The sequence below is a fragment of the Lampetra planeri genome, chromosome 39 (assembly GCF_965212315.1).
Source record: "Lampetra planeri chromosome 39, kcLamPlan1.2.h2, whole genome shotgun sequence".
In the NCBI taxonomy this organism is placed as follows: domain Eukaryota; kingdom Metazoa; phylum Chordata; class Hyperoartia; order Petromyzontiformes; family Petromyzontidae; genus Lampetra; species Lampetra planeri.
The window spans coordinates 9,207,872-9,232,146 of record NC_136145.1 but is presented as its reverse complement, the minus strand read 5'-3'; the positions used below and the strand labels follow the sequence as shown (position 1 = coordinate 9,232,146).

General features: G+C 47.5%; 1 protein-coding gene across 1 annotated transcript in view; it reads left to right on the top strand.

Annotated features, from left to right (window-relative positions):
* The window catches only part of DTWD2 (DTW motif tRNA-uridine aminocarboxypropyltransferase 2), a 54,416-nt gene extending 36,448 nt beyond the window's left edge, over positions 1-17,968 (top strand). Inside the window, exons 5-6 of the mRNA XM_078612776.1 lie at positions 11,301-11,429; positions 17,714-17,968. Coding sequence (XP_078468902.1) covers positions 11,301-11,429; positions 17,714-17,872 — 288 coding nt within the window. The 3' untranslated portion in view covers positions 17,873-17,968. The remainder of the gene's footprint in view (positions 1-11,300; positions 11,430-17,713) is intronic.
* Positions 17,969-24,275: the final 6,307 nt, after the last annotated feature.

Here is a 24,275-nt window from a genome sequence, read left to right as displayed (position 1 = left end):
GCACATTCTATGCTTTGGCCACCGTTGAAGCCAACCTACTTTTCTTAACATTCAATACGAGGTCTCTGATTTGCGTTTGTTCCCTGATGAATGTGCTTCTCCCCCTGTGTGTGGGTGTCGTTTTGATCATGGATCTCTTCTTGCTACTTTTTTTTAGTACACTTTACGGCTTTTGTTCCCTTCACAAAGTTGACATCCAAAACCTCCTCCTCATCTTGGGGCATGTAGACACACGTGTCAATTATTAACCCTTTCGCATTCCGAGACGTCTGCAAGTTGCAGGGTGGGTGCCGCTTACCGCTGAATCCCAGAACGCGCAAGCGGTTAATTCTTTTTAGAGAGGCATAGTGCTATTGTTTTTAAAGACATTGCATTCGCTGCAGAGAATTGTAGCGACACCACCGCCGCACTCTGCGAGAGCCGGCACCAAACTGTGCCACGTACCTTTCTGCATGGTCTTGTGGGAGCCTCGTTACCAAGATAGTTATTTAATTTTCTTGTTTATTCTGAATCAGAATCGAAAGAAAATACTGGCGACGTACCCGTACGTTGTCGGCACACTGGAAAGGGTTAAAGTCCTCTGTCCATTTTATATGGGGACGGTGGCTCACACTGTGGAAGCAGCGGTAATTTCTCTAGGTTTATTTTCTCTTTCTCACACCCACCTAGCTGCAAGATGTCCAGGAGGCAGCAGTACAGAAAGCGGGTTCGTTAACTTCGTCTGCAAGGGGGCTGTTCAGTGTTGTCTCTTGGTGTGCGTGGATTTCATTTCCGAATTACTCTCATTTTTTTCCTCTTGCAAAAAAGTCATTTAAAATGGAATTGGCCACTCATTTCAATGCCGGACCCTGCTGACAAAGAATATTGAGATTCAGTGATGCTTTCCTGTGTAAATAATTGACATCGGCATTGTTTATTAAAACGTGCAGCCCTTGCCAATCCATTGTTGGACGACGGCCTCCCCCGCACTGTATCAGACGTGGGGGTTGTTTGACCATACTTCATAATTCTGGTAATCGTTGCAGGTTGATGAAGGAAGCAAAGGGGGGGTGGGGGGGGGCGACAAGACCAGTGAAAAGACTTGTCATCGCTGGAATCAAACGCAGGTCACTCAGGTTATAGCACTGTGTGCCAATGCTCCACCAAACAATCATTTTTATGACTGCATGTGCAAATGTATGCTGTCAAATTTGTCCATCACCTGGCTAGCTAAGACACTTTATTCAGGCTACTGTAGCTCGCTTTATAACCCTACTTTCCATCGTTAAACTACAACAATCCCAGTGACGATTCTCTGAACCGGTTCTGGGTCTCTCCTAGGACGAATTGGCCTCAAGGGAATACCTGGTGCGATGTGTAAACATCGCCACTCGGGAGACAAAGGCGGCCAGGCGTGTTGCTGGCCACCCACCCCTCGTGTGCCGTACCACCCTTCATAGGTGCTCGCTAACAGGGCTTGGCCCGACAGTCTATTAAGGCTATATGGGGGATCTTTGTCTTCAGAGGGGGGAGGTTTGTGTCCATGTATGAGAGACGAGAGAGAGAGCGTGAGAGGGCTGTGTGACGGAGTGGATAGAGAGGTGGTTATATCATAGGCTCTACGGGGTATTTTGCGCTGTGGTTCTTCGTGTGCGGTGTTACATTTGATGTTTTATTACTGTACTTTTAAATTATATATTAATTTGTACTTCTCATGTTAAAAAGGTTGATCAAGAGTGGAACATTTTGGGGCTGAAACCTAACTCGGCTTTTCACATGGGAGGAGTCTATGGGAGAACGACGATTGTTTAATGAGCGATCGCTTAGCGAGCCATTTTCAAAGACCAAATATAGCAATTAGACCATTACAATTAATCATGATCCCACCTTGGTTAACATTGCTAAACAGGAATCCCTCATTTAACATCGTGGATGCGTTCCTGAAAAAGTGACACGTCAAGCAAAAACCGCGTTGAGCTTTAATTTCTGCACGGAATCACATTTGCACTGTAAAATCAGCCTGCAGTCATCCCTTGGTGGGACAAAGCACTTAGATGAGCGTGTGCCATGTACTCTGTTATTCCGTGTATTGTATCACACCACGCAGCCTCGCAGCTCAACAAAGTAGTCTGTCGTCTACCGCTCAGAAACGGCGTTATAACAACGGGCTTAATCTGCGTTGGGCGAAAAATGTTCCACCGTATTATAACACGTCGTATGAACACGCTTTAAGCGAGGACTTGCAGTATTCTGTGATGAGAATTGTTATTCAACTTTGCAGGTGAGCTGAAACAATAGTAATTGGCACGGTGTTAAACGTACGCACAGGCGACAATTTAATGATGGCTGTGTCGGGTGGTGGAGGGTTCTTAGCGACACAAATTTGATCAAATCAAAATCTCGGGCTAAACCCAAAAAATCAATTCCAAATAGCGACGACAAAGACGGTGGTGGCGGCAACGATGAAAGAGGTGGTGGAAAAAAAACCTCACGCAATTTATTTGGGCATAAATCGGCAGTTGTTTGCGTGTTATAGCACAGCCCAATCGATGCTTGGGCTAGGACATGGAGCAGCGAGCGGGTCAATTCAATCATGACATTTCGTTGGTCATTTATTTTCATGTATTACGATCGGCTGTTTGTTACCTTGTGCAAACATGCGCACGTATTTTTTTTTCTTCTCAAAATTACATTTCCCCCTCTCCCAATGGGAATTAGCTCATCGTCTGGGTGCAATGTACGAGGTTTGAAAGAAATAAATTGCAGGCGCGACATTTCGAGAACGGTGAGGCACCCAAAGTTCACTGTACGTCCGTGCGCACCTGTGTCTGCACACCTATTAAAGAGCCCATTCGAACGAGAAGAGCCCTTCGCACGCAGAGAAAATTAATCAGAGCTTTTGTTGTACTGAGCAAAATGTGGTTTTGGTGAAATGCATAAAGGTCTTGTGATTTTGTAGGGAAAGCGTTGCGTTGCTTTTCTAGAAAATCTCCACTTAATGATAAGAATTCGAGTGTACAGCCCTTTGGCAGGACCCTGCTGGGATGAAGGCCTCTCCAAGCCTTCTCAGATTAATTTGCAGGTTGTTTGACCTCAGACTCAACTATGCTGGTAATTTTGGTTTGATGAAGACGTGAGGCATAACAACCTGTTCAGATATCACGAGTCTGGGAATTTAATTCAGGTCACCGGGTCCAGAGCACAGTTCGCTAACCACTAAGCCTCCACTCCCCTCGGCTCGGTATCAAGACACATTTCTAGGAGGGTTCTACTTGTAATATTTGTCCATTTCCCTTTCGGGTGTTTTCGCTTGTGGTACAAAACCAGCGTTCCCAGTGAACATACTGCACATGCTGGTTGTTTTTTTTTCCTTCCGCGCACCTCGATTTTCCTTCCCCCACACCTCCGATGAGCACGGCTGGCTACATACGGTGCGACAGAAGTTTAACATGCACACATACACGCGAGCATAATAGCGCTCAACAGTCCGCAGTGGTGGCCATCGAGCTCCTTGCTGCGCTGCCTCCTGCAGCTCACTTAATCTCCCTACAGGTTGAATTGTCTCGCTCGCAGACGGGATCTCTGCGTGATCCACCAGCCCTGCCTCCAAAGCGGACGCGCAAGCAAGCGCGTGGTGCGGCCACATTCACCGCATCGCCCGTTTTTTTACAAATGCGGGGCACGTGGCGCAGATTAATTATCACGATGACGGTGGCCTTGCCGACACCATCGTGCCGTGCCAGCTCATAAATTAATTGTGCGCAGACGTTGGGCTCGGTGCATTCGCTTCGGCGGCGAAGACGTTAAAGGTTAGGGTGGGACAGAAGTTCACGTGAAAGTTGGAAGCGAGAGGACAGGAGAGAGGGAGAGAGAAAGGGAGAGCACAAAAAAAACACGCTTGATGTTTGTAAAATTGTAATATTATTTATATTAGTAATTTATGACTCTTTTCAGAGGGCATTCCCTATCATAGCTGTTTGATGCTGAGCTGTCTTCATTTTTATTGTCAAACCCTCGCACGCACTGCGCGTGTGTGTACGTTCACGTCTATTAAATGTCACATGGCTTTGGCCGTGTGTCTCTTGTGCGACCGTGCCTGCATGTGCGCTCGCGCGCCTGTGCGGCTGCTGTCTGGGCTGTCTTTCAGGGAAGAGGTAGGCAGTGCGAGCGGCGATGTCTCCTCGGTCACTGGCGTGCCCCTGTAATTAATCAAGGGCCAAACTCCTGCGGTTTGCATGTTCGTGGGTCCAGGGGTTAATTGTGAGCTGTGAAATTTGCGCTGGTTGTCTTTTTAAGTTCTGATTTTTTTCTGGCTTCATTGTGACTGTCATCATCGTAATTTCTAGCATCATCGCTAGCAACATCATCAACATCTTCAGCTATTGTTATCTTTTTATTCAAGCTGCTTGAGAGCTCCACTGATATGATTGTGTTGCATTTCGCAAGGCAGACATATGGGTACTGGGTATCAACAGTAGTGTAATACACAAGGGGTACAGAATTTTGAAGAAACGAAAATTTTAATTTCGTCCAAGGCAACACAAGAAGAGTAATGTTAAGCCAAAGAGTTTAAGATTATTTTACCGCTGTATAAATTATAACTTGGACGAGGTGCTATAGGAGCTCATTATTGCAATGCTTGGGGGAGCAGTGGTGCATTGGTTGGCGCACTGCATCCGACAACCCAAGTCGATTTTCGCCTATGGCTAACATCAGTGGTGAGTGATATCTGAACTGGTCCTGTCCCCTTCCACCCTTCATTGGTCCACACCGACCATTGTGGTAACGTATGGATAAGCAACCCCAACGAATAACAACATTGTTGTGAAGGCTTTGTTCATCAGTGGATTAATAAGGGGATATACATTGGCAGCAAAACCAAATGTTGTGATCAAAGTTCCATAATACGTTGATATTTATAATATAGGGTAACTCAATAAAACATTCTAAATGCTTGGGTTGCATTTCTCATGATGCCTTGTCTATCCTTGGAGCTACGTGCAAAAAAGCACTCGCCACGGAGCAGTGCGGAGCCCGCAGGAATGAAAGTGATTCTTCACTGCAGTGGTAAAAGTTGGCCAAAAAAGGAAACGGTCAAAATATGGCGAGCCACAACAAAACGTTGAGGCTGAATGCAGAGCAGTGGAGCGCAATTTGCGAGCCTGTCATCCGCAGCGTTTCTCCAACAGCGCTCTCCGCCGCCTCGCTACATCTCGCCAATACGCAGCGGCGGCGACAGCAATTGCGGCAACAGGAAGGTTCAATTTTACACAAGACTGGCTCTGGGCAAAACGGTAGCAATGCTGTGTGGGCGGCTCAGCTTCAAATTCTTAATTTTCTGGCTTGGGTTCGTGATGGTTAATTTAAATTAATGTCTTTAATGCTTTCCAATTACGAATGAAAGCATCCTGTGTTGTCCGTCCATCTGTCCATCCGTTCGTCTGTCACATTGGGGTAATGAGAACGTTCTTAACATTGATCCGCAATAAACTTTAGTATAGAGTTGCGTTGCTGGTAGGGAGTTGCCCTTCAGAAAACCAGGAAAGTTGATTTTTTCCTGAAACATGGAGGCATAAACCAGTGCAAAAATTTTACTATTGTCAAATATGCTATTAAGTTCTACCTTCCATCAGCGGTATTCATAATTACATAGTTAAATACTTCCCAGTACAAAATGCGCGTGGAAGGAGGTACATAATCCACGTGTATGCATTCATTTTCTACCTCGTTACATTTTTTGAGATTCCACGGACCGAGTTGGCAGTAGAGAAAAAAAGCACAATTTTCATCATGAACACTGCCTTATAATAAAGAAATATATCATAAGCCAACATATCATGGGAGAGTGGGGGAAATCATTCATATATCAATTCAGAACTGTTCATTTGTCAATTTAAAAACAAATTAGGGTGCCGCTGTGTAAAGTGAGATTTCAGAGTCAGATGAAGGGCTTCGGTAAGAAACTAACCTATTACGACATTTTTTTCTATGATTAGGCAGTGCTAATAATTTTGGTGACTTTTAAGCATTCTTGGAAAGGATACATTTTAAATTAATTTTTTTTAAAATTCTCACCTCCAAATTCAACGGATAATTTAGCACGTTGTTTTGGGCATGGCGTTGATAACGCACGCCGCCGTTGCTGCATTCATTTTTCTTTTTCAAGTGACGCGTGAAGGATCGCTCATGGAAAACAGAGACGTCCCTTTTCACAGAGAAGGCCCCATACACACGCGTGTGCTGCGATGGTGCACCGTGACAAGGGGAGGTGCGAGGGGAAAGGTGGGGGGGGGGCTATCGTGCCCAAAAGCATGGCTTGTCAGCTCCTTCTGCGACAGCCGATCGGCATCCGCGTCTCTTTAAATTCGCTAGGATGCTTAAGAGTCACCGACGAGACGCGCCGGTAAATTCGGCCCATCCCAGCAGCCTGCCGCCGCTCAAAGGGAGCTCCTTAATTCTGCTCGATATTCTCCAGCCGTTCCATTACATCCGTGGCCCGACGACGGCATTCTCTATCTAACAGAAATTTATTCTGATGGCTGTCCGCACCGCGGCAATGGTTTTCCAATCCCTTCACAACCACCGCTGTTTTATTTTTTTTCTTATCGTTTTACATATAAATACGCTCGGCATCCATCCATCCATCCTCGGCGTGTCCGATAATGGTGCTGCGAGGATGTTGTCAATTAAGTTCACGCTCGAGTAATTTACGTGCACATTTAAGGTCCGGTTACACCATTAGCAGTGGTCTAGCAGCCTGAAGCCACATTTTGGGGCAGAGCATGCAAATAATGAATTGACCCATCCTTGATAACATTACTGGGTGGCAAGGTGGCATGTGCTGTGGTAACACTCGTGTGTCACAGTCAGGAGCGCCTGATACTGGTAGGAACCTCCTGGTTACACCAGCCCACAGGGGATTATTGTGTCCATCCGTCCGTCGTGCATCCAAAAATGGGAGGGGTGGGGCTGGGTGGGGAGGGGGTGGGAGGGGTGGGGCTGGGTGGGGAGGGGGTGGGAGGGGTGGGGCTGGGTGGGGAGGGGCTGGTCACCCCGTGGTGCCCTTATAAAACTCAACGTTTAACCTATTAATGCCGGCTTGTGGCCGCCCTCACAGTCGGGCATATTTGCGGAATACACTACGCCGCCGTTGACCCTGGCCATTGACCGAGCAAGCCAACGTTCCTACCAGCTCCCTCCGCAGGAATGTGTTTTTGATTCGTGACCCGGGTGCCTATCTGCGTTTGTAAGCTCCCCTTGTTGTGCATGGCTTTCCTCTGGGCTCTCTAGTTTCCTCCCATAGCTAAAACAAAGCATGCAATGTGTGACTGGTCCTGGCCAAATATCCCTGTGCTGACAATTTACCTTGAAACTACTCGTAGCAATATCACCCCCCCCACCCCTACTGAAAAAACGTAGCATTGAGATTTTTTTTCTGGATAAACAAATGTAATCATTATAATAAAGAATAATTACTGTCGATATTGCATTGTGCCACGATGCGCTAGGAGGCATCATGGACTGGGGTAAGAAAGACACGCAATTTATATGTACATTTATATAAATAGGTTATTTATAATAAATAGAAACTGTCACTTGGATGAAAAATGCATATGAAATGGCGTCACTCACTTGTGCAGGTCTTCTGCAAATGCTGCCATTTCCATCAGCCTTTTATTATTCCAATCGTTCACCTCGCAAAGCCACACTGAGTCCCAAGACTCTGTTTCAGGAGGGTCCTGGCCATGCTGATAATACGGCGGTCGCACATCACGCACTTGACCCCTCCTGCTCTTCCATTTCTATTTAGTGTTTTCGTTTTCTGGGCTAGGCTCCCGGTGTTTTTGAGTGCTTCTGCACTCAAATTGTTTTTAAATGCTATAATGCCCAAAATAGTTCAATAAGGACGTTCATAGTAATTAAGGCGACAATCACCGCTTGTAATTAAGCTGCTGAAGTAGTCCTCAGAGGGACAATTTCTTTTAAGACATTTTTTTTCATCACCAAGATCTGGTAATTTTTCATTTCCCACATCTGGGCAATGAAGAATTTGAGCTTCATTCTGGATGGGGCCAGGGATAGGCTGCAGACAGCCGAGACGCTTCAGGACAGTGCCCAGCCCTCCACCAGTGGGTAAACAGGGCCCAGGAACCGAGAAAAGGGAAACTCCTGCGAGGAATAAACAGGCTGAGGGAGGGTAGCACTCGGTGGAGGAACTTAGCCCTGCCATAAATGCACCAAGTACACCCAGAGGGGCGGGGAGGGGGGGATGCTTCTCATGAGCAGCAGATAGTTGTGACGAGGGCGGTGAATTGGCTGTGGAGGTATTTCCTCTGGGGAGATGTCAGAAGAATTAGACGCAGAGTGGTGGTGGCTGAAATGGAGGCAGTCCCTCCAGTTTCAACGCAAGAGGAGGCAGCAGACAAGGAGAAGGAAGCGAAGCCCTCCGCGGTTTACCGAGCCGCCGGACCCGTCTTGGCCAGAACTCTCACTTGTTCAACACATGCTGGACATGATTAGACACGAATGGGAACCCCCCCTCCCCCTTCGAAGTGCCCAAGTAGTGTGGAGAAGCATTACACACTACCTGGCCCAGGAGATGGTGGCTCTCTGACCCCCTAGGGCGTGCTGGGTAGGAGAAGGCTGGCATCTCCCATAGAACAGGCGGGGGAGTTTCTATTAAAGGCAGACTAAGTTATTGAATTTCCAGTAAAAGGCAAACGTGCAAAAAGAGAACAAAAACTCTAAGAGGGAAAAATATATATAAATAAACCAAACGTGATTGTTGTTGTGAAGAGCATGCCCTTAGAAGAGTGAGCCACAAGTCTTGTAACCATCAATGGGGCTAGACAGAAATTATGATTGTTACATCCTATGCCGTGTTTATCTTGCTTTTCTAAGAAATACGTTATTAAATGTTTTCGTTGAATACAAGGTTACAAAAACACAAACAACGGGGATGTGGGATCCATCAAACAAACGCCTTCTGGGGGGGGGGGAAATAAATATATAAGCGAGGGAGTGCAAATCTGTCAAACAGCACGCCTCGAGACGGCATGAAAGGTAAAATAGGAAGATAGATGTGTGACAGTGCGGCGGGCGCGGTTGGGAAGTGCGCTCAGCGATGTCCAGCGGCTTAGCCGTCACGAGTGTGCAGGCGCTGCAACTGCACTGGGGCCTACGTTCTGGAGGGATCCAGGCGACAGGCTGCCGAAAAGAGCGGAAGTCGGACAGGTCCATCCCGTGTGTTGCCTGCACTAGGGCCCTTGCTTACGACGCTGCGCCGCTGGCGATGTGCACGAGTGGACGGGCTCCATTTGCTTGCGCTAAATGTGCAACTGCTAACATATGAAGCTCAAGCACTGGCTGGAGGAGAAAGCGATAGAAGACTCTGCTAGTGTCTGTGTGATTAATAATGATAATCGAAACGAATTTGTCCAGGAAAACCACACTTGAGTCTGAACACACTTTTTTCTGGAGGATCCTGTTGCATTGGGATGTTTCGCCAACATCATTTGCATTTGATGTATTTAGCTTTGGGAGGACACTGGAGAGCTTACATGAAACCCACACAGAACAGGGGGAGAGAACGTACACCTCCACACAGAAAGGTTCCAGAATCAGGAATTGAACTCCTTCTCACTGTTACCAATGCAGCACCATCCTGATGAGTATCATGATAGCAATGGGCAATATGAGGATTGGTAGGAGAATTTATTACAAAAGTGAGACACGTTACAATGAATATTGCGATTCACACATCACGCAATATTCTCCATGGAAGTCCCTGACCTACATTGTCTTGGGCCTTCCCAAGGTCAACTCAGCCTTAAATGAATACCCGTGGTACTGTGTAAACATCAGTACTGGGGATTTTTAAAAAAGTGGCCGGGTGTGTTGCTGGTCATACCACCCCTGGGGTGCCCTGCTGCTGCTGCTGCTTAATAAGGTGCTTACTAACAGCCCTTGCCCCAACAGTGTTAAGGGCTATGGGGAGGGTCTTTGTTTTATTTGTTGATCTGGGTGGTTATCTATAATACATCGAAACTGTCACGAGCATGAAATAGGGATATAAAGAGGTGTCACTCACTTCTCTCCAAGTCGTCTGCAAATGATGACATTTGCAGCTGCTTTTATTTATTTTTATTCCTGCTTCAAAAACAAACAATGAAAAAACGAAGAGAGAGAGGAAATTGTGCAGTATTTTCTCAATAAAATCTGGGGAAGTGGATGACATTTTCTGGGGAACTGGTAGAGAATAAATGGTGGTGGCTTTGACAGTGTTGGTACTGGTGACAGTGTATTGGTTATGGTGACCACTGGTCATCATATTGCTGTGGTGGTGAGGGTGTTGGTAGTGTCAGTCATTGGTTGGCAGTGGACGTGGTGGCGATTGTGTCGCTGTGGTAATGGTTGTGATCAAAGTGGTATTGACAGTGATGGTCGGTCATTGATGGTGACTCGTGGTGATTGTATTACAGTGATGATAGTGACCATAGTTTTGATGGTGGTGGTGATAATGGAGTAATGGTGTCTAAATTTAAATTTAAAGCTTTCGTGACTGCAGGGATTCATCTTCTTGGTTTTTTCGGTAAAGTCACGTAGAAGGGAAATAATAAAATGATAAAAATAAAACATAATAATATAAAAATTCTCACGACGTTTCGGCCACAACACAAGCAGCCGTCCTCAGATGAAGAAACAGAGCTGTCGGAAAGACAGCGTCCCAATGAACACCGCCAAGCTTGGCAGTATATATTTAAGCTGGGTCGGGGGAGGAGAGCGCCTTGACAAAGGAGTTTACATATCAACAGCGGAATGAAGCATATTGATGGAAAATGCAGATATAGGATTAGTCACTCCTTGTGGAATGTGTAATGGTGACTGTTAAAGATTATATATCAGTGGTGATGGTGACAGTGGTGGTGTTGTTGGGTGTGTAGCGGTAGCATTGTGGTTAGCACGTTGCTCTACGAACCCGGCGATAGGAGTTCGATTCCCGCTCACGGCCAACACCAGTGACGATTGTCTGAACCGGTCAAAGGACTCCCCAAGATCGACTCAGCCTCATATGAGTACCTGGTGCAGTGTGTAAACATTGCCACTGGGGAGACAAACGTGGCCGGGCGTGGTGCTGGCCACCCCCCACCCCCTCATGTGCCGTGTCGGCTTTCATAGGCGCTGCTTGCTGACAGCACTTGCCCCAACAGTCTATTAGGGCTGTAGGGGGGGGTGGGGGGAGCAGGGGGGATATTTGGTGTCAATAGTCATGGCGCATCGGTAATGGTGACTTGGTGGTGACCGCGTTGCTGCCGTGGCAGGTGGAGTTGCGGGAGAGCAGGGACAGCCAGTACGTGATCCGCTCCCAGCCCCGCGGTTCGTGCCTCTCGACGCTGGAGTGTGCCGCCTTCGCCCTCGCCGCCCTCGAGCGTGACCCCAGCATCCACGAGGTGCGTGGCTTCGACCGTCGACCTCGACTTGTTACCCCCCGACTCGCAAAACCACAACACGTGACCCAGCGGTTTGTAATTCCGGTCCCTGAGACGGCTACCCCCGGGGCCAGTCCCCCCAAGGCAAAGCAATTCCAACACACACACACAAAAGGCAATCTTGAGGTATTTTATTTAATCTCTTGAAGGAAATCAAGTTTGAACCTTCAACCCAACAGGCTTTCTTCCAGTGTAAACTGCACAGCTTCTCCTTTCACTTACCCATTAAGCCAGTGAGTTGAGTATATAAGACACGCCGCATGTTAACTAGTTCAGAGTTGGTTAACTGGCGAGTGAGTGAGTGGCGAAGCGTGGAGCTGCCAAGCCACTTTCCCTGCCCAGTCTTGGGCATAACATTTGCTACACCACCCACCCGCTTAGCCATTGCATAAGTCAACTTATCAATTCTCAAAAAACTCCAAGTCGTCGAACCGCGGCCCTATACTGGCCTTGCGCAGCAGGAGTGGGTCCTACACCACCCCCTCCCGCTCGTCTTATTGATCCCCCCCCCCCCCCCCCAAAAATGTTTTTTAGCTAATTAATCATTCGTGGGAGGAAAAATTGCGCGGGCCAGAAACATCAATGCTGGCAAAATGGAGCTGCTAGGATGCCGGCTTGGCACCCACCGTTTGTTACGGTCATCAGCCATTGATCCCGCTAATTGCCCTAATGGGACGGCGTTGGCGCCCGTGACGACGGCCCGTTCCGCTCCCGCTATGGAATTCAGCGACGCCCTCCTTTTTCGCCTCCCGACACGGGCGCTCAATTAACGTCGAGTGGACGCCAAACAAAACAAGCAAAACAGACCGAAATTGAAAAGTTCTGGACCGTGGCGTGAAGCCGGACCAAATTACCTTTATGTCGAAGTGCGCGCTGCAGGAACGAATGGTATTATTTGAAAACGTGACAGGAGAGGCAACGCCAAATCCGTAACACGGGCTGGATAACGAGCAGGCAAGCACCACGCCTATTAAGTAGATCCTTCAGATTGTGTGTTCCTGTGTGTGCGTGTGCGTATGCTTATGTTAGGTCGACTCAGCCTGAAATGTGTACCTGGTGTGGTGTATAAACATCGCCACTGGGGAGATAAAATTGGCCGGGCATGTTACTGGCCAACCACCTCCTCGTGTGCCTTTCCGGCCTTCACAGGTGCTGGCAAACAGCACTTTCCCCAAAGGTCTGCTAAGGCAACACTGGGGATATTTATATTTGTTTGTATGCATATGTTAGTGTGCTGCGCTGTGAACTTGGTGACTTGAGTATGAGTCCTGGGCTTCTCCTAGATCGACTTAGTCATAAATTAGTACCTAGTGTGATGTGTACAAATCAGTACCAGGGGAGACAAAAGCGACCGGGCGTGCTGCTGACTACCCACCCTTTCATGTGCCGTTCCAGCCTTCATAGGTGCACGATAACAGCGCTTGCCCTAACAGTCTGTTAAGGCTATGCGAGGAGTCTTTGTATTAGTCTAATGTGTGGTGAGCGGTGGCATAGTGGTTCAAGATTCTCAGTGACCTGGATTCGATTCTTAGCCATGATAAATGGAATCTGTACCGAGTCTGGGCATTCTTAGGTTCACTCAGCCTTTGAAACGAGTGCTTGTGTTTGTCAATACCGGCAGTGGGGAGACAGAGGTATCCAGATAGATGTCTTGCTTGTGACACGATCGTCGCACAGGTGTGCCGTGTGCCGGTCTTAATAGGCACTCGCTAACAGGCACTTGCCTCCCCCCCCCAGTCAGTGTGGCTAAGTGACTGATCCCTTATTAGTGCAAATCAGGGGGGGGGAGCTCAATCTGGTGCAGTCGTTTCACTTCCTCTTTCCTTTGCCTGTTTTTGGTTGTTTAATTGAACCTGGTTTGGACCTCAGACAGTCCTCACTGTGCCCCCCCCCCCAACCTAAGAGCCCCGAGGGCCCCCTGCTCAGTACAAAGGCTTCCCCTGGCTCAGCCAAAGGGCTTCCTTCGCTTCACCCAGAAGGTCTCTCTTGATCATCTTAATGACCCCCTTGGCTTCTCTCTAAAGCCCCCCCCCCCGCTCACTCTTCGACAGCCCCTCCCTCCCGCACCACCACCCAAAGCACTCTATAAACTAAACTATGCATTTTTTTTTATTTAACCAGTTAAGGCCCACTGAGCTTTATAGCTCGTTTTCAGAAGCGACCTGGCTACAAATGATAGGTCAACGAAGTAACTTATTGCGTCAAAATTCATAGCAGCCAAATACTCTGAATGCATGTTGATTCTAAATGTGGAGGGACAAACCGGACGACCCGGAGAAAAATCCACACGACTACGGGGAGAACGTGTAAACTCCAAATATACAGGTGTCAGGATCGGGATTGAACCCACGACCTGCTGCATACCAGGCGAGGTGGTTAACATCTCGCCACCATGGCGCCCACTCGACTTGTGGTGATTTGTTCCCCGTGCGATTTTCTAAATTGTCACGATTCGGTTTCACGATTCTATACAAGAATTGACTCTTTACTTTGTCATGTCCCGTTTGTTCATTCCACCTTATTTGTGCTGTGCTGTTCCACCTCGTTCGATTTGGAAGTTAAGTTGGTGTTTTTCTATAGCAGGGTTCTTCAATAGATGTGCCTCGCAGGGACATAAAGAGATACAGATTATTGAGATGAAATCCTGAATATAAGTAACAAAATAAATAAAGGGGCAAGTTCGCCTCCTTCACATTTTTCCTTCCACATAAAACACGGCCTTCTGGGAGTGCATAATTTAAGCAGCATTGGTTCAACACAACTGCTGATTGGCATCGAGTGATGAGATACTAATTGTCGCACCTGTCCTGAGTGTGCCTATGTTGTACCATAACTGCACAAATTACGCACTCCCACAAGGCCCCTTGGCTGATGAGATGTGTCTTAAAGAATACTCTCTCTTGTATGTGGAGGAACAGATATGTGTGCTAATTTATTTTTGAGTTTAACGACAAATAGAGATGAGAGACCCGCAGACAAGAGGTACCACAGTCTAGCGGTCTCATGTACAGGCGTTGTAACGTCACGCCGTCATGTGACCTCGTAACGTCTGTACACATGACTAAAGACGTCACATGGCCCGCCAACACACACTCGCTCTATTGTGTGGCCAGCTGCATAATATAGTTGAAGGACCTTGTAACAATGGAACAAAAGTTCAAGTTTATATAGTTAAATGAGAACTCAAGAGATCAGATTGGTCTCATCTGCAAGCATAACCTGGGGCATTAATCTGACAATAATGGGCGAGCGTTGCTTTTTTATATCTCCAATTTGGTTACTAGCAGTGCAATTTTATAATTGGTAAAATGTTTATCCCGACATCGGCACACAATGGCCCTCTCTTTTTGAATGATGTCAGGGAATCTTTTAATGTCCGCTGTGAAGTAGACGGTGCATAAGGACCATAACTGGGGCACTGCGGTAGCGAGATGTTAACTATCTCGCCTGGCGTACAGGAGGTCGTGGGTTCGATCCTGACCCTGACGCCTCTATATTTGAAGTTTGCATGTTCTCCCCGTGGTCGTGTGGATTTTTCTCTGGTTCCTCCATTGTTTCCCTCCACATTTAGAATCAACATGCGTTTAGAGTATTTGGCTGCTATAAATTTCCACATGATGAGCCACTTCGTTGAGCAATCATTTGTAGCTAGGCCACTTCTGAAAAATACCTATATTGCTCAGTGGGCCTTACCTGGTAAAAATAAAAATGTGTTTATAATAATTACAGATGTTACACCGCATTATTAATCAGGGGCGGCCGCTCGATTCGAACCGTGAACCTCTGCAACGAGCGGCGAACGCTCCACGGCAGCGAGGGCCCCGCCGTGTGACAGCTCCGTTGACACGTGTGACGCGGTTCCATCGCCAGCCTCTTTGAGTGTTCTTCTCCTAGTGATGATAACCCCATGCCAGGGAGGAGCAGGAGGAGACACGGCGAGTGGCAATAACAAAGCTGGGCTCTCTTTATCCACCCAAGCTTTTATTAAACTACGGTGTTTCTCTTCTGCTTCCCACCGTTGAATATGTACATTGAACTTATTACGCACCGGATGTATCCAACCGTGCTAATTATTCTTATTATGCTGATGTGCTCTGTCAATCAATACGAACCGCAGCTCTAAAACTCTTCAGACATGGGTTTTACGTTCAGCCTAACACTTAATTTTCGACAAGAGATGATTCCGTGCCACCATTGCGATCCCTATTTCTAGTCAGTTACTCCCACTTCCCGCCCCCCCGTTTTGTTAAAAGATTAAACTTTACGCTGGTCATGACATTTTTTTCCAAGGCCCTCAGAAAAAACGAAAAAACTTCCCTACAGTTACTGGGTGAACATTCCCCACACTGCAGACAAAACCGTGTAATTTGGAACGCTTCAACATTCCCGTATCATGTCCAAAAATGTAATTCAAATCCACTTCATGTATAGTGTGTAACACATTAAAAAAATGTCTCGGCTCAGCTTCCATAAGCTATGATGTGCCTTCGACATTATGAATATAAGTGCTCTTTATAGTCTTTGAAAATAAAGGATTTTGAACTTCGTATCACTGTGGGTATTTTGAATATCCATTGTTAAACTTTTCTGTTTATTTAGCTTAAGGTTTATTACATGTTATAAGCTGCAGGGCTATGTGGTGGACAAGTCAGTGCGGTAGAATACATTTTCGTACTATACTTCTACGCTCCCTGCGTCTGCTCCCCCTCCATCACCAACACGCGCTGAGCCAGCATGGTGAAGTACGGTCAAATCACCCCTCCGCATGACACGCACAGAGAGCAGTACGCGCACACCTACCTGTCGACATGCCTTGCAAACCGCCCACACCCAATTTAAACTCGTGTTCGATTTGTGACCCGTGTTTGTCGCGCGTCTCGGCCGTCCGTTTGTTAGACTGCGGAGGGACGCGAGCAACCGAGCTTAACTGGGACATTAACCATTTGAACGTTTGTCCGCCACGCCGCCAAATCTACATCAAACCTCCCTTTGACGAGGACCCACGGCGGAGCAAACGCGAGCGGCGCGCTCCACGGAGCCCTTCCCGCCCCCCCAACCCCCCCCCCCCCCAACATCCGCCTACAGCCGCACGTGATGGAGCGGCTTCTGCTTCGCGCGTGTAGACTCGGAGACTTTGCAGCTTCATTCCACGTTGGCGCACGTTCACTCGGGAAGCCCGACTCCGAAGGCCCTTCGTGGCCTTTTCTCCCACGCTATCGTTTTGGCAATTACGTCTTCTTTATCATTTAGGATTTTAGTCCGGCCACCTTCTGTGGTCTTAGGGTCAGATAAAACTCGAAAATCCAAACTGTAATTGGAGTGACGCAGTGGTAACACTTGTGTCTGACAGCAGCAGAGGGCCTGGGTTCGATACCCGCCTAGGGCCCCTTTCATAGAGCCTGTATTTTCTCCCTCTGTTAATGCTAAAAATAGAATAATAAAGTATAAACTTAGTGTTATCTAATAAATAAATAAATGCATCACGATTGCTCACCTTTACAGGTGACTGAGCTTAGTGTGAGCCTTGTGGTCCTACAGTGTGCACCTGTGGAATCCTGCTCAAATTTTAAACAGTTTTACCAGGTCAAAAATATTTCCCTCGGGTGCCCGATTAGTGCGACTACGATGCTTGCTAAGATGCAGCCCGGCGGCAGGGGTTGCCGCACGTGGCCCGTAATCCAGCACTGTGGAGGCAGCGAGTTTTGCTGGATCACGCGCAGATGTCGTGAAATTCGCTTCTCTTGAGCATCGAGGAGGTGGCATATCCTGGCTCGCCACGACAAAGTGGTACAGAAGAATGTGAACTGCGCCTGTTCCGTCTGTGTGGGATACGGCGTTGTCCACTTGCACACGTGGGTTTTCTTCTGAATGCTTCGTTTTCCTCCAACGTATGAAAGCTCATTCATTGGACAATGACACCTAATATATAGAGAACAGCAGAGCTTGCGTAGGGATTTGGCTCTGGATCACTAATTAGCTGCCTTTCCCCTTCGTCTGTGGTTCCTGCTTGCTCCTCTGGGTCGTTCCTTCTCCTGGAGAGTAAGTGACCATTGTGGCCTCATAACGATCATGTGGCCATGGGACCTTATCAAATGATATCGTGGCTCATAGGTCCCCAACCCTTCCCTACGCCCCACCTGTACCAATCCCATCTGCTTCACATTAGACGTTGAAGTTCCCATCGGTGCAACTCGCCATACGTGCAAACCCTTATCCTGAACCGCTTCCCGTGGGCTTGCGTGCAGACGCTGCTACGACCGCTGCGGGGCCTCTGCTCGTTCCAGCTGGAGCACGGCGCCCGCGTGCACCACAGCAAGGAGCACCTCCTCCGCAGCGGCCTCTACGAGAAGCCGCTGCCCACCAACAAGCGCAAGCTCAAGCGCATGCAGCAGCTGCTCTACTGAGGCGGAGGGGGGAGGCGGAGGGAGGGTGGGAAGCGGGAGTTTGGGGAGGCATTGCGGCTGGTGACAAGGGCCGGCCGCGGCGATGGAACGATGTGGGCAGAAGAAGAGCGATGGTCGGTGGAGGGCGGGTGATGGAGGAGGGCGGAGTGGGGACTGAGAAGGAGTCTGGGGGGGGTGGGGGGGCGGGCAGAGTGCAGCCCTGAGGAGGAGAGAGGAGGATGGGGCGGCCGATCGGTTGGCGAGCGTTCCCCTCGCTACGAAGGCCTCAAAGAGGTACGACAGCCGCCACGTGACTGATCGATGGCTCGGTGCTGGAGAGCCCAAAGACAAATGTCTCCTTTATAACCTTCAATAGACTTTTGGGGCAAGTGCTGTTAGTAAGCACCTGTGAAGGCCGACGCAACACAGGGGGTGGGTGGCCAGCACCATGCCCAACCGCCTTTGTCTCCCAAATGCTGATGTTTACACACTGCACCAGGTACTAATTTGAGGCTGAGTCGATCTAGGGGAGGCCTGAAACCGGTTCAAATATTCACCAGTTGTTGGTAGTGAGTAGGAATCGAACTCGGGTCACTGGGTTTCTGAGCACAGCACGCTAACTACTGCCGTGGAGAGCCCACGACCAAAACATGACACTCAGCATGGTAGCTGGTGTGTGAACAAGTCACCACCTCCAATGGAGAATGAATATTCGTTATGCAGGGTCATGAATAGATTTAATAATACATTCTGAATTGTCTTCTTTGTATTGTCTAATTTTGTATTGTCTGCCCTGCATTTGTATAATTTGTTCCATGAGCCTAAAGTAATGCTTCTTGGTGATTACGAGTTGTATGTTACTCAACAGCTACTAATAGGTAACTCTTCACATGAGAGTTATTTATATATTTAACTCGTGTCTGGCCCCATGGTGTACAATGCCGTTTTTTCATTATCCACTCTATCTCTCTGCTGACCTCTCTATGTGCTGCGATGAAGGATCGCTGCCCAAAATGTCGCCTATAATATATTTTTCCATTTTAAGGCCACACAGGGTTATTGACTTAATAGGTTCAGTTTATCCATTAGCCTCAAGGTATAATTGACTGCTAGGTGGCTAGGAGTTGGCAGTACCACTGTGGATTCTTGAATACGTTGTTAAATATAGCTGTGTGCAACTTTGGTTGTTATCTCCTATGTTTGTTGTGGGTTTTCTCTGTGTAACTTCACTTTACTCCCACATGCCAGACAGTCATTACTGGAATTGGACAAACATTTCAATGCAGGGCCCTCCTGACATTGCCACGGTGACGAGATGTTAATTACCTCGCCAGGTATACAGGAGGTCGTGAGATCGATCCCGACCCTGACACCTGCTGTATATTTGGAGTTTGCATGATCTCCCCGTGGCCGCGTGGATTTGTCTCCGGGTCCTCTGGTGTTTCCCTCCAAATTTAGAAGCATGCGCTTCTAGTGTTTGGCTGCTACAAATTTCCATGTGATAAGTCACTTCGTTGGGCTATCATTTCTTAATAGCCAGGTCGCTTCTGAAAAAGAGCTATAGAGCTCAGTGGGCTTAACTTGGTAAAATAAAATAAAGATTAAGAGTCAATGGGGCTTTCGTGGCTAAATAAATAGCATTATTATTGTAGTTTACACACATTGTAAATACCATTTATTGATTTCTAAAATGCCGTTATGCTCTCTCCAATGTTATCCTCATAGTGCTATCGGCATCATGTGACGAGGCAATATATTCTAATTTCTTACAGAGTTAAAGAATGGTCATCAGAAGCAGATATAATAGAAGCACTGAAATCTCTTTAAGGGACCGCTTATCCACACTAGGGGGCAGTGCTTTCTCACTTGCTCTGCCAACAGAAAGAAAAAAATGTTCTTCACATGATCGTCAGATCGATATCTTTAATTACCACAGCTGGAACTGAGCCAGTGAGGCACCAGAAGCAGTGTATTTTTTGTGTGTGCAGTCATTGGTGACACGGCGGAGACCATGAACACCCTGTTATTGAAAAAGGTGTTTTAATCACAGATGAGGTGACATGATGGCAAGCTGTTACCTACCTTGCCTGGTATGCAGGAGGTCGTGGGTCCGATCCCGACCCAGACCACTGTATATTTGGAGTTTGCATGTTCTCCCTGTGGTCATGTGGATTTTTCTCCAAGTTCTCCGGTTTCACCCACACATTTAGAATCAACATGTGTTTAGAGTATTTGGCTGATATACATTTCCACATCATGAGCCACTTCGTTGAGTTATCATTTGTGATAGCCGGGTCACTGCGGAAAAAGAGCTACATAGCTCAGTGGGCCTTACCTGGTCAAATAAAAAAAAAATAGCATAACAGACAGCCTGGGTTCTAAGTCTCGGCAGTGCCGGCTCAACACTCTGGCCTCTGATTCATCCAGCCATGTCACAATCGATTCTTCTCCAAACGATTTGATGTGATGTATCGTGAGCGTGAGCACGAGTTTTAAGGAACTGAATTGTCTGTCGCGTGCGTGACTGGCATGGTCGCACAGCCCAGCAATCGTCAGCACGCCCACATGTCCACAGTGGCCTTCATCAGCGCGGTCCCTCACGTGTGTGTTAGATGAGGCCTGTGCCGTGTTTGTATCCACTCGATCCTGACCGCCCTGGGTCAGCTGTCATCGTCGTGTCAGACAGAGAGCAACGAGCGGCAAGGGTGCGGCACCTTATTAGTTTTAACACAATGCAATCAGTGTTCACGTGAGCTGTGAATCGTTTTATAATTATGATTGCTCCGCCTCACTGAGTCTCAAGACTCTCTTGGCAGGAGGGTCCTGCCAAAGTTATCGCATTAGGGGTTGCCGACGATTGCTGTGTGTTTCCCAGTTAAGTTATTTGCGAGTAACGTTTCAAACTTGGACCATGACACCGGCACAACGATGGCCTGCTCCTTTGAGAAATACATGACTCGATTTTTTTACGTCCATTGTGAAGTGAACAGCGTGTATTTGTACGAGTTGTACACCCGCAGTGTGCGGGTTATACACCCTGGTTAACTCTGCGATTTCGACCCGCTAACCTCTGCAACAAGAGACATCAACGTGCTACTGTTCAACCCGTGTCACGTCTCCCAGACTAGGCCATCAGATGAGCAGGAGTGATGCTGCAACAAAGGTGAATTTTAAGGTGAACTTGTGTGTGTTTTTATATGCATGTCTGTTAGTTAATGAAAAATGTAGAGGAATAAATATGAATAATCTAAAGAAATCGTCACAATAGTTTGGGGCGGGAATCTGACATTTTAATGAAATTCAGTCACCAGACCTGGCTTCCGTTGACTTCCGCAGAGAAAGAATAAAAGTGGTGAAAAAACCCATCACAACGGAAACATTAGTGCAGACCGCAAAACGACTTAACACCACACAGAGATGTCCAGCATTGTGTGTACTAAAGCACTCAGCCTTGTCCAGACCATTCATTCAAAATAACTAATTGTATCGCCATGTTGTTGTTTAGGCCACCGTTTCACAGGGCTAAGAACATGTGGTCACCCCACCAGGCAGCAGTGAAATAAAGACACAAGTGTAGACCAGTTTCATCCTCGTTCGGACTCGCCAATACCGTCATCATTGGTCATTAATCACGCTACTGAACATTGATGCCTACATCGTTGACTGTACTGTTGAGTCCTAATGAGGATGAAACTGGTCAACAGCTGCGTCTTTGTTTCACTGTTGCTTGTTGCTGGGAGCACCACATTTTCTCAACCCTGTGAGTCTGTGCTCTAAACGAGGCATGTTCAGCTCTTTGGAGCTGGTGGTCCCTGAGAGCTTTTGAACACACAATGTAACATCTTGGTGTGTTCTTAAATCCCGAGTGAAATTATCGTTCGGGGAGGAAAATGTATTTCCCAGTGAGAAAGCAGTGACACGTTGCTGTGAACGAACAGTGCGAGGAGGAGCGAGGCGATGAGGTGCCTCGAATAAATCCCTGGAACACCAAATGCAAGTGAATGGCTTGTAAAGGGACCCATGTAAAGAGACACTTGCTATGTCTCTACCAGTCCGTCCAGGTATGCCCTGGGACTCGTTTGGTGAAGAGCTTCGGGCCCCTCTGCGGATGCCTCCCGGGTCTCACCGGTGCTGCCCTGGCTGGCCCGGCTGTCCCCGGGGCTCGTTGTTATTGGTTGCTGGGCCTCGCTTTCTCCATCCCACGCTGCTATGCTGCGGTGTCTCTCATCTCTCTGCCCTGAACCCCCCCACTCCTGCCCGCCTTCTACCCTCATGTCGCTGCTTTTTAATTTGTTTTTACCATTTTTCTGCAAAGCGTCTTGAAATGCAATTGCCTTTAGATGCGAGGTTAATTTAAATTGTTGTTGTTGTCTCTATATCAAGGCCACTCGTTGCTATGTCAGGCCACAGACTTTGATAACCACTTCGTAGGATGTCCCAATTGTCAAACGTATTGATACTCAATGGCATCCTATTTGTGCATCCTTGCTGATTTGTTATTCCGAGTCAAGCAATGGATTTAAGCCAGAAAGTTTTTACAATGTACATTTGCTTTTCATGGGAAATTGATCGAAAAAATAAGGACATTTTATAATGCTCGTTTTTTTTGGAAAGACATCTTTCATGACCGTGTCATCGCCTCATCATCATTACGTGAACGCGTTCACGCCATGTTTGTCTATGTCGTCGCAATAAACACAAGATTAATGTTCTCTCTCGCACGCTGTGGGTGTTATTCACAGCATTCTTGACGTTCGTAATGATAATAACACCAGCAACGGGGTCGACGCAACCCGTCACCAGACCTCGACGGTCGATAAAACCGCGCGCACCTCCCTCCCAGCTGAGGCTGCGGCATCCGCACAGGGTGGATCCCGCCCCCAAGAAGTGGAATTTCCACAATTGGCTTCGGACAGCCAGCTAGGATGAGGAGGGGCGGGCGGAGGGTCAGGCTGCGGGCCGATCGGCGAACGTCGCGGCTGGGACTTGCGTGGTAGCCGTCATCGTTTTGACACAACAGTCGTCTCAACGGTTACATAACACCCACGAGTCAATGAGTTGTTGGGATTTGCGGACCACCGGTCGATTCAGCCCTCGATGGCATTGTTACATTTTGTTTTCGTCTTGTTCCATCTCGGATATGCTGCCCGTCTCGTCTGCTCCGCGTGTCTATGTGTACAGGCATTAATGTGTCAGCTGGCCCATGAGTCTGTGTGTCCACGTGTCAGCGTTGGTGTGTAACTACATATTTGTATCTGCATGCCCACGTGTCTGTGTGTGGGGCGTCGCGGTGGCGAGATGTTAATGGCCTCTCCTGGTATGAAGGAGGTGTTGGGTTCGATCCTGACCCTAACGCCTGTATATTTGGAGTTTGCATGTTCTCTCCGTGGTCGCGTGGATTATTTTCCGGGTCCTCCGGTTTTTCCAAATGAATAGCCACTTCATTGAGGTATTATTAATGGCCAGGTCACTTCTATAAAATAGCTATATAGCTCAGCAGGCCTTACCTGTTCAAATATAAATAGTTAGTCAAATAAAAACTAGTAGTTTGTAACGTCTTGTTTGTAAGTACTCGCTGGCATAGCTCGGTGGGCATGGGTGCTGGTGTGATGAATATGAAACGGGGGCCCTGTTTCCAATTTCCCCTTCCTCTTCGGAGGCTGGCACCTGAGCCCCTGCACCCCATGGGTTTTGGTGTCGTTGGCAGCACCACCTGCACACGGGATAGCTACCCCCACTCTTTGTACTCTCGTCTCATTCGCATTGTCTCGCCAGTTCTGACTGTTAGCCTCAGGAAGACTTGGCATCCTGTCACGGATATAACGAAATAAATTCTAAGACGCACACGATTCGATGCACGTAGAGGGAGCGTGAGAATACATGTTACACTGATACGTTGCACGTCTCTGCAGTGTCATTTATAATCCAACAAAGTATTTGTTTTACGTATCTATTAAAAAGTAACAACGTTTAATCGGGGGTAATGCTTTTTCTGCGCATAAATCTTTTGGAGAAAATATCCTAATTATATTAATTGTATTAAAACTAAATTAAGAATATTTTACCATGGTGTTTGGAAATTCAGTTTGGGAATGTGTTAACGAGGCATGATAATTGCTGGCGTAAGTAAATTAATTACACTTCATCAATTAAATTACCCGCGCAGTTGAGACTTCCAGTTGTACAGCATGGCGAGCTTATGGAAATGCAATTGGGAAAGCATTGCGACCAAGTAATTATAAAACACACTTTTTCTTATGCTTTCAAAACAAACGCACACATACTCTGTATTGACCGTTGTGGGCTTTCCTTCATGTTTTGCTCGGATTGATTGCTTTGAATGGTCATACTCAAGCTCCCAAAGGGTCGTTTGGTGACCAGTAGACAGAGGTGTGGACTCGAGTCATGTGACTTGGACTCGAGT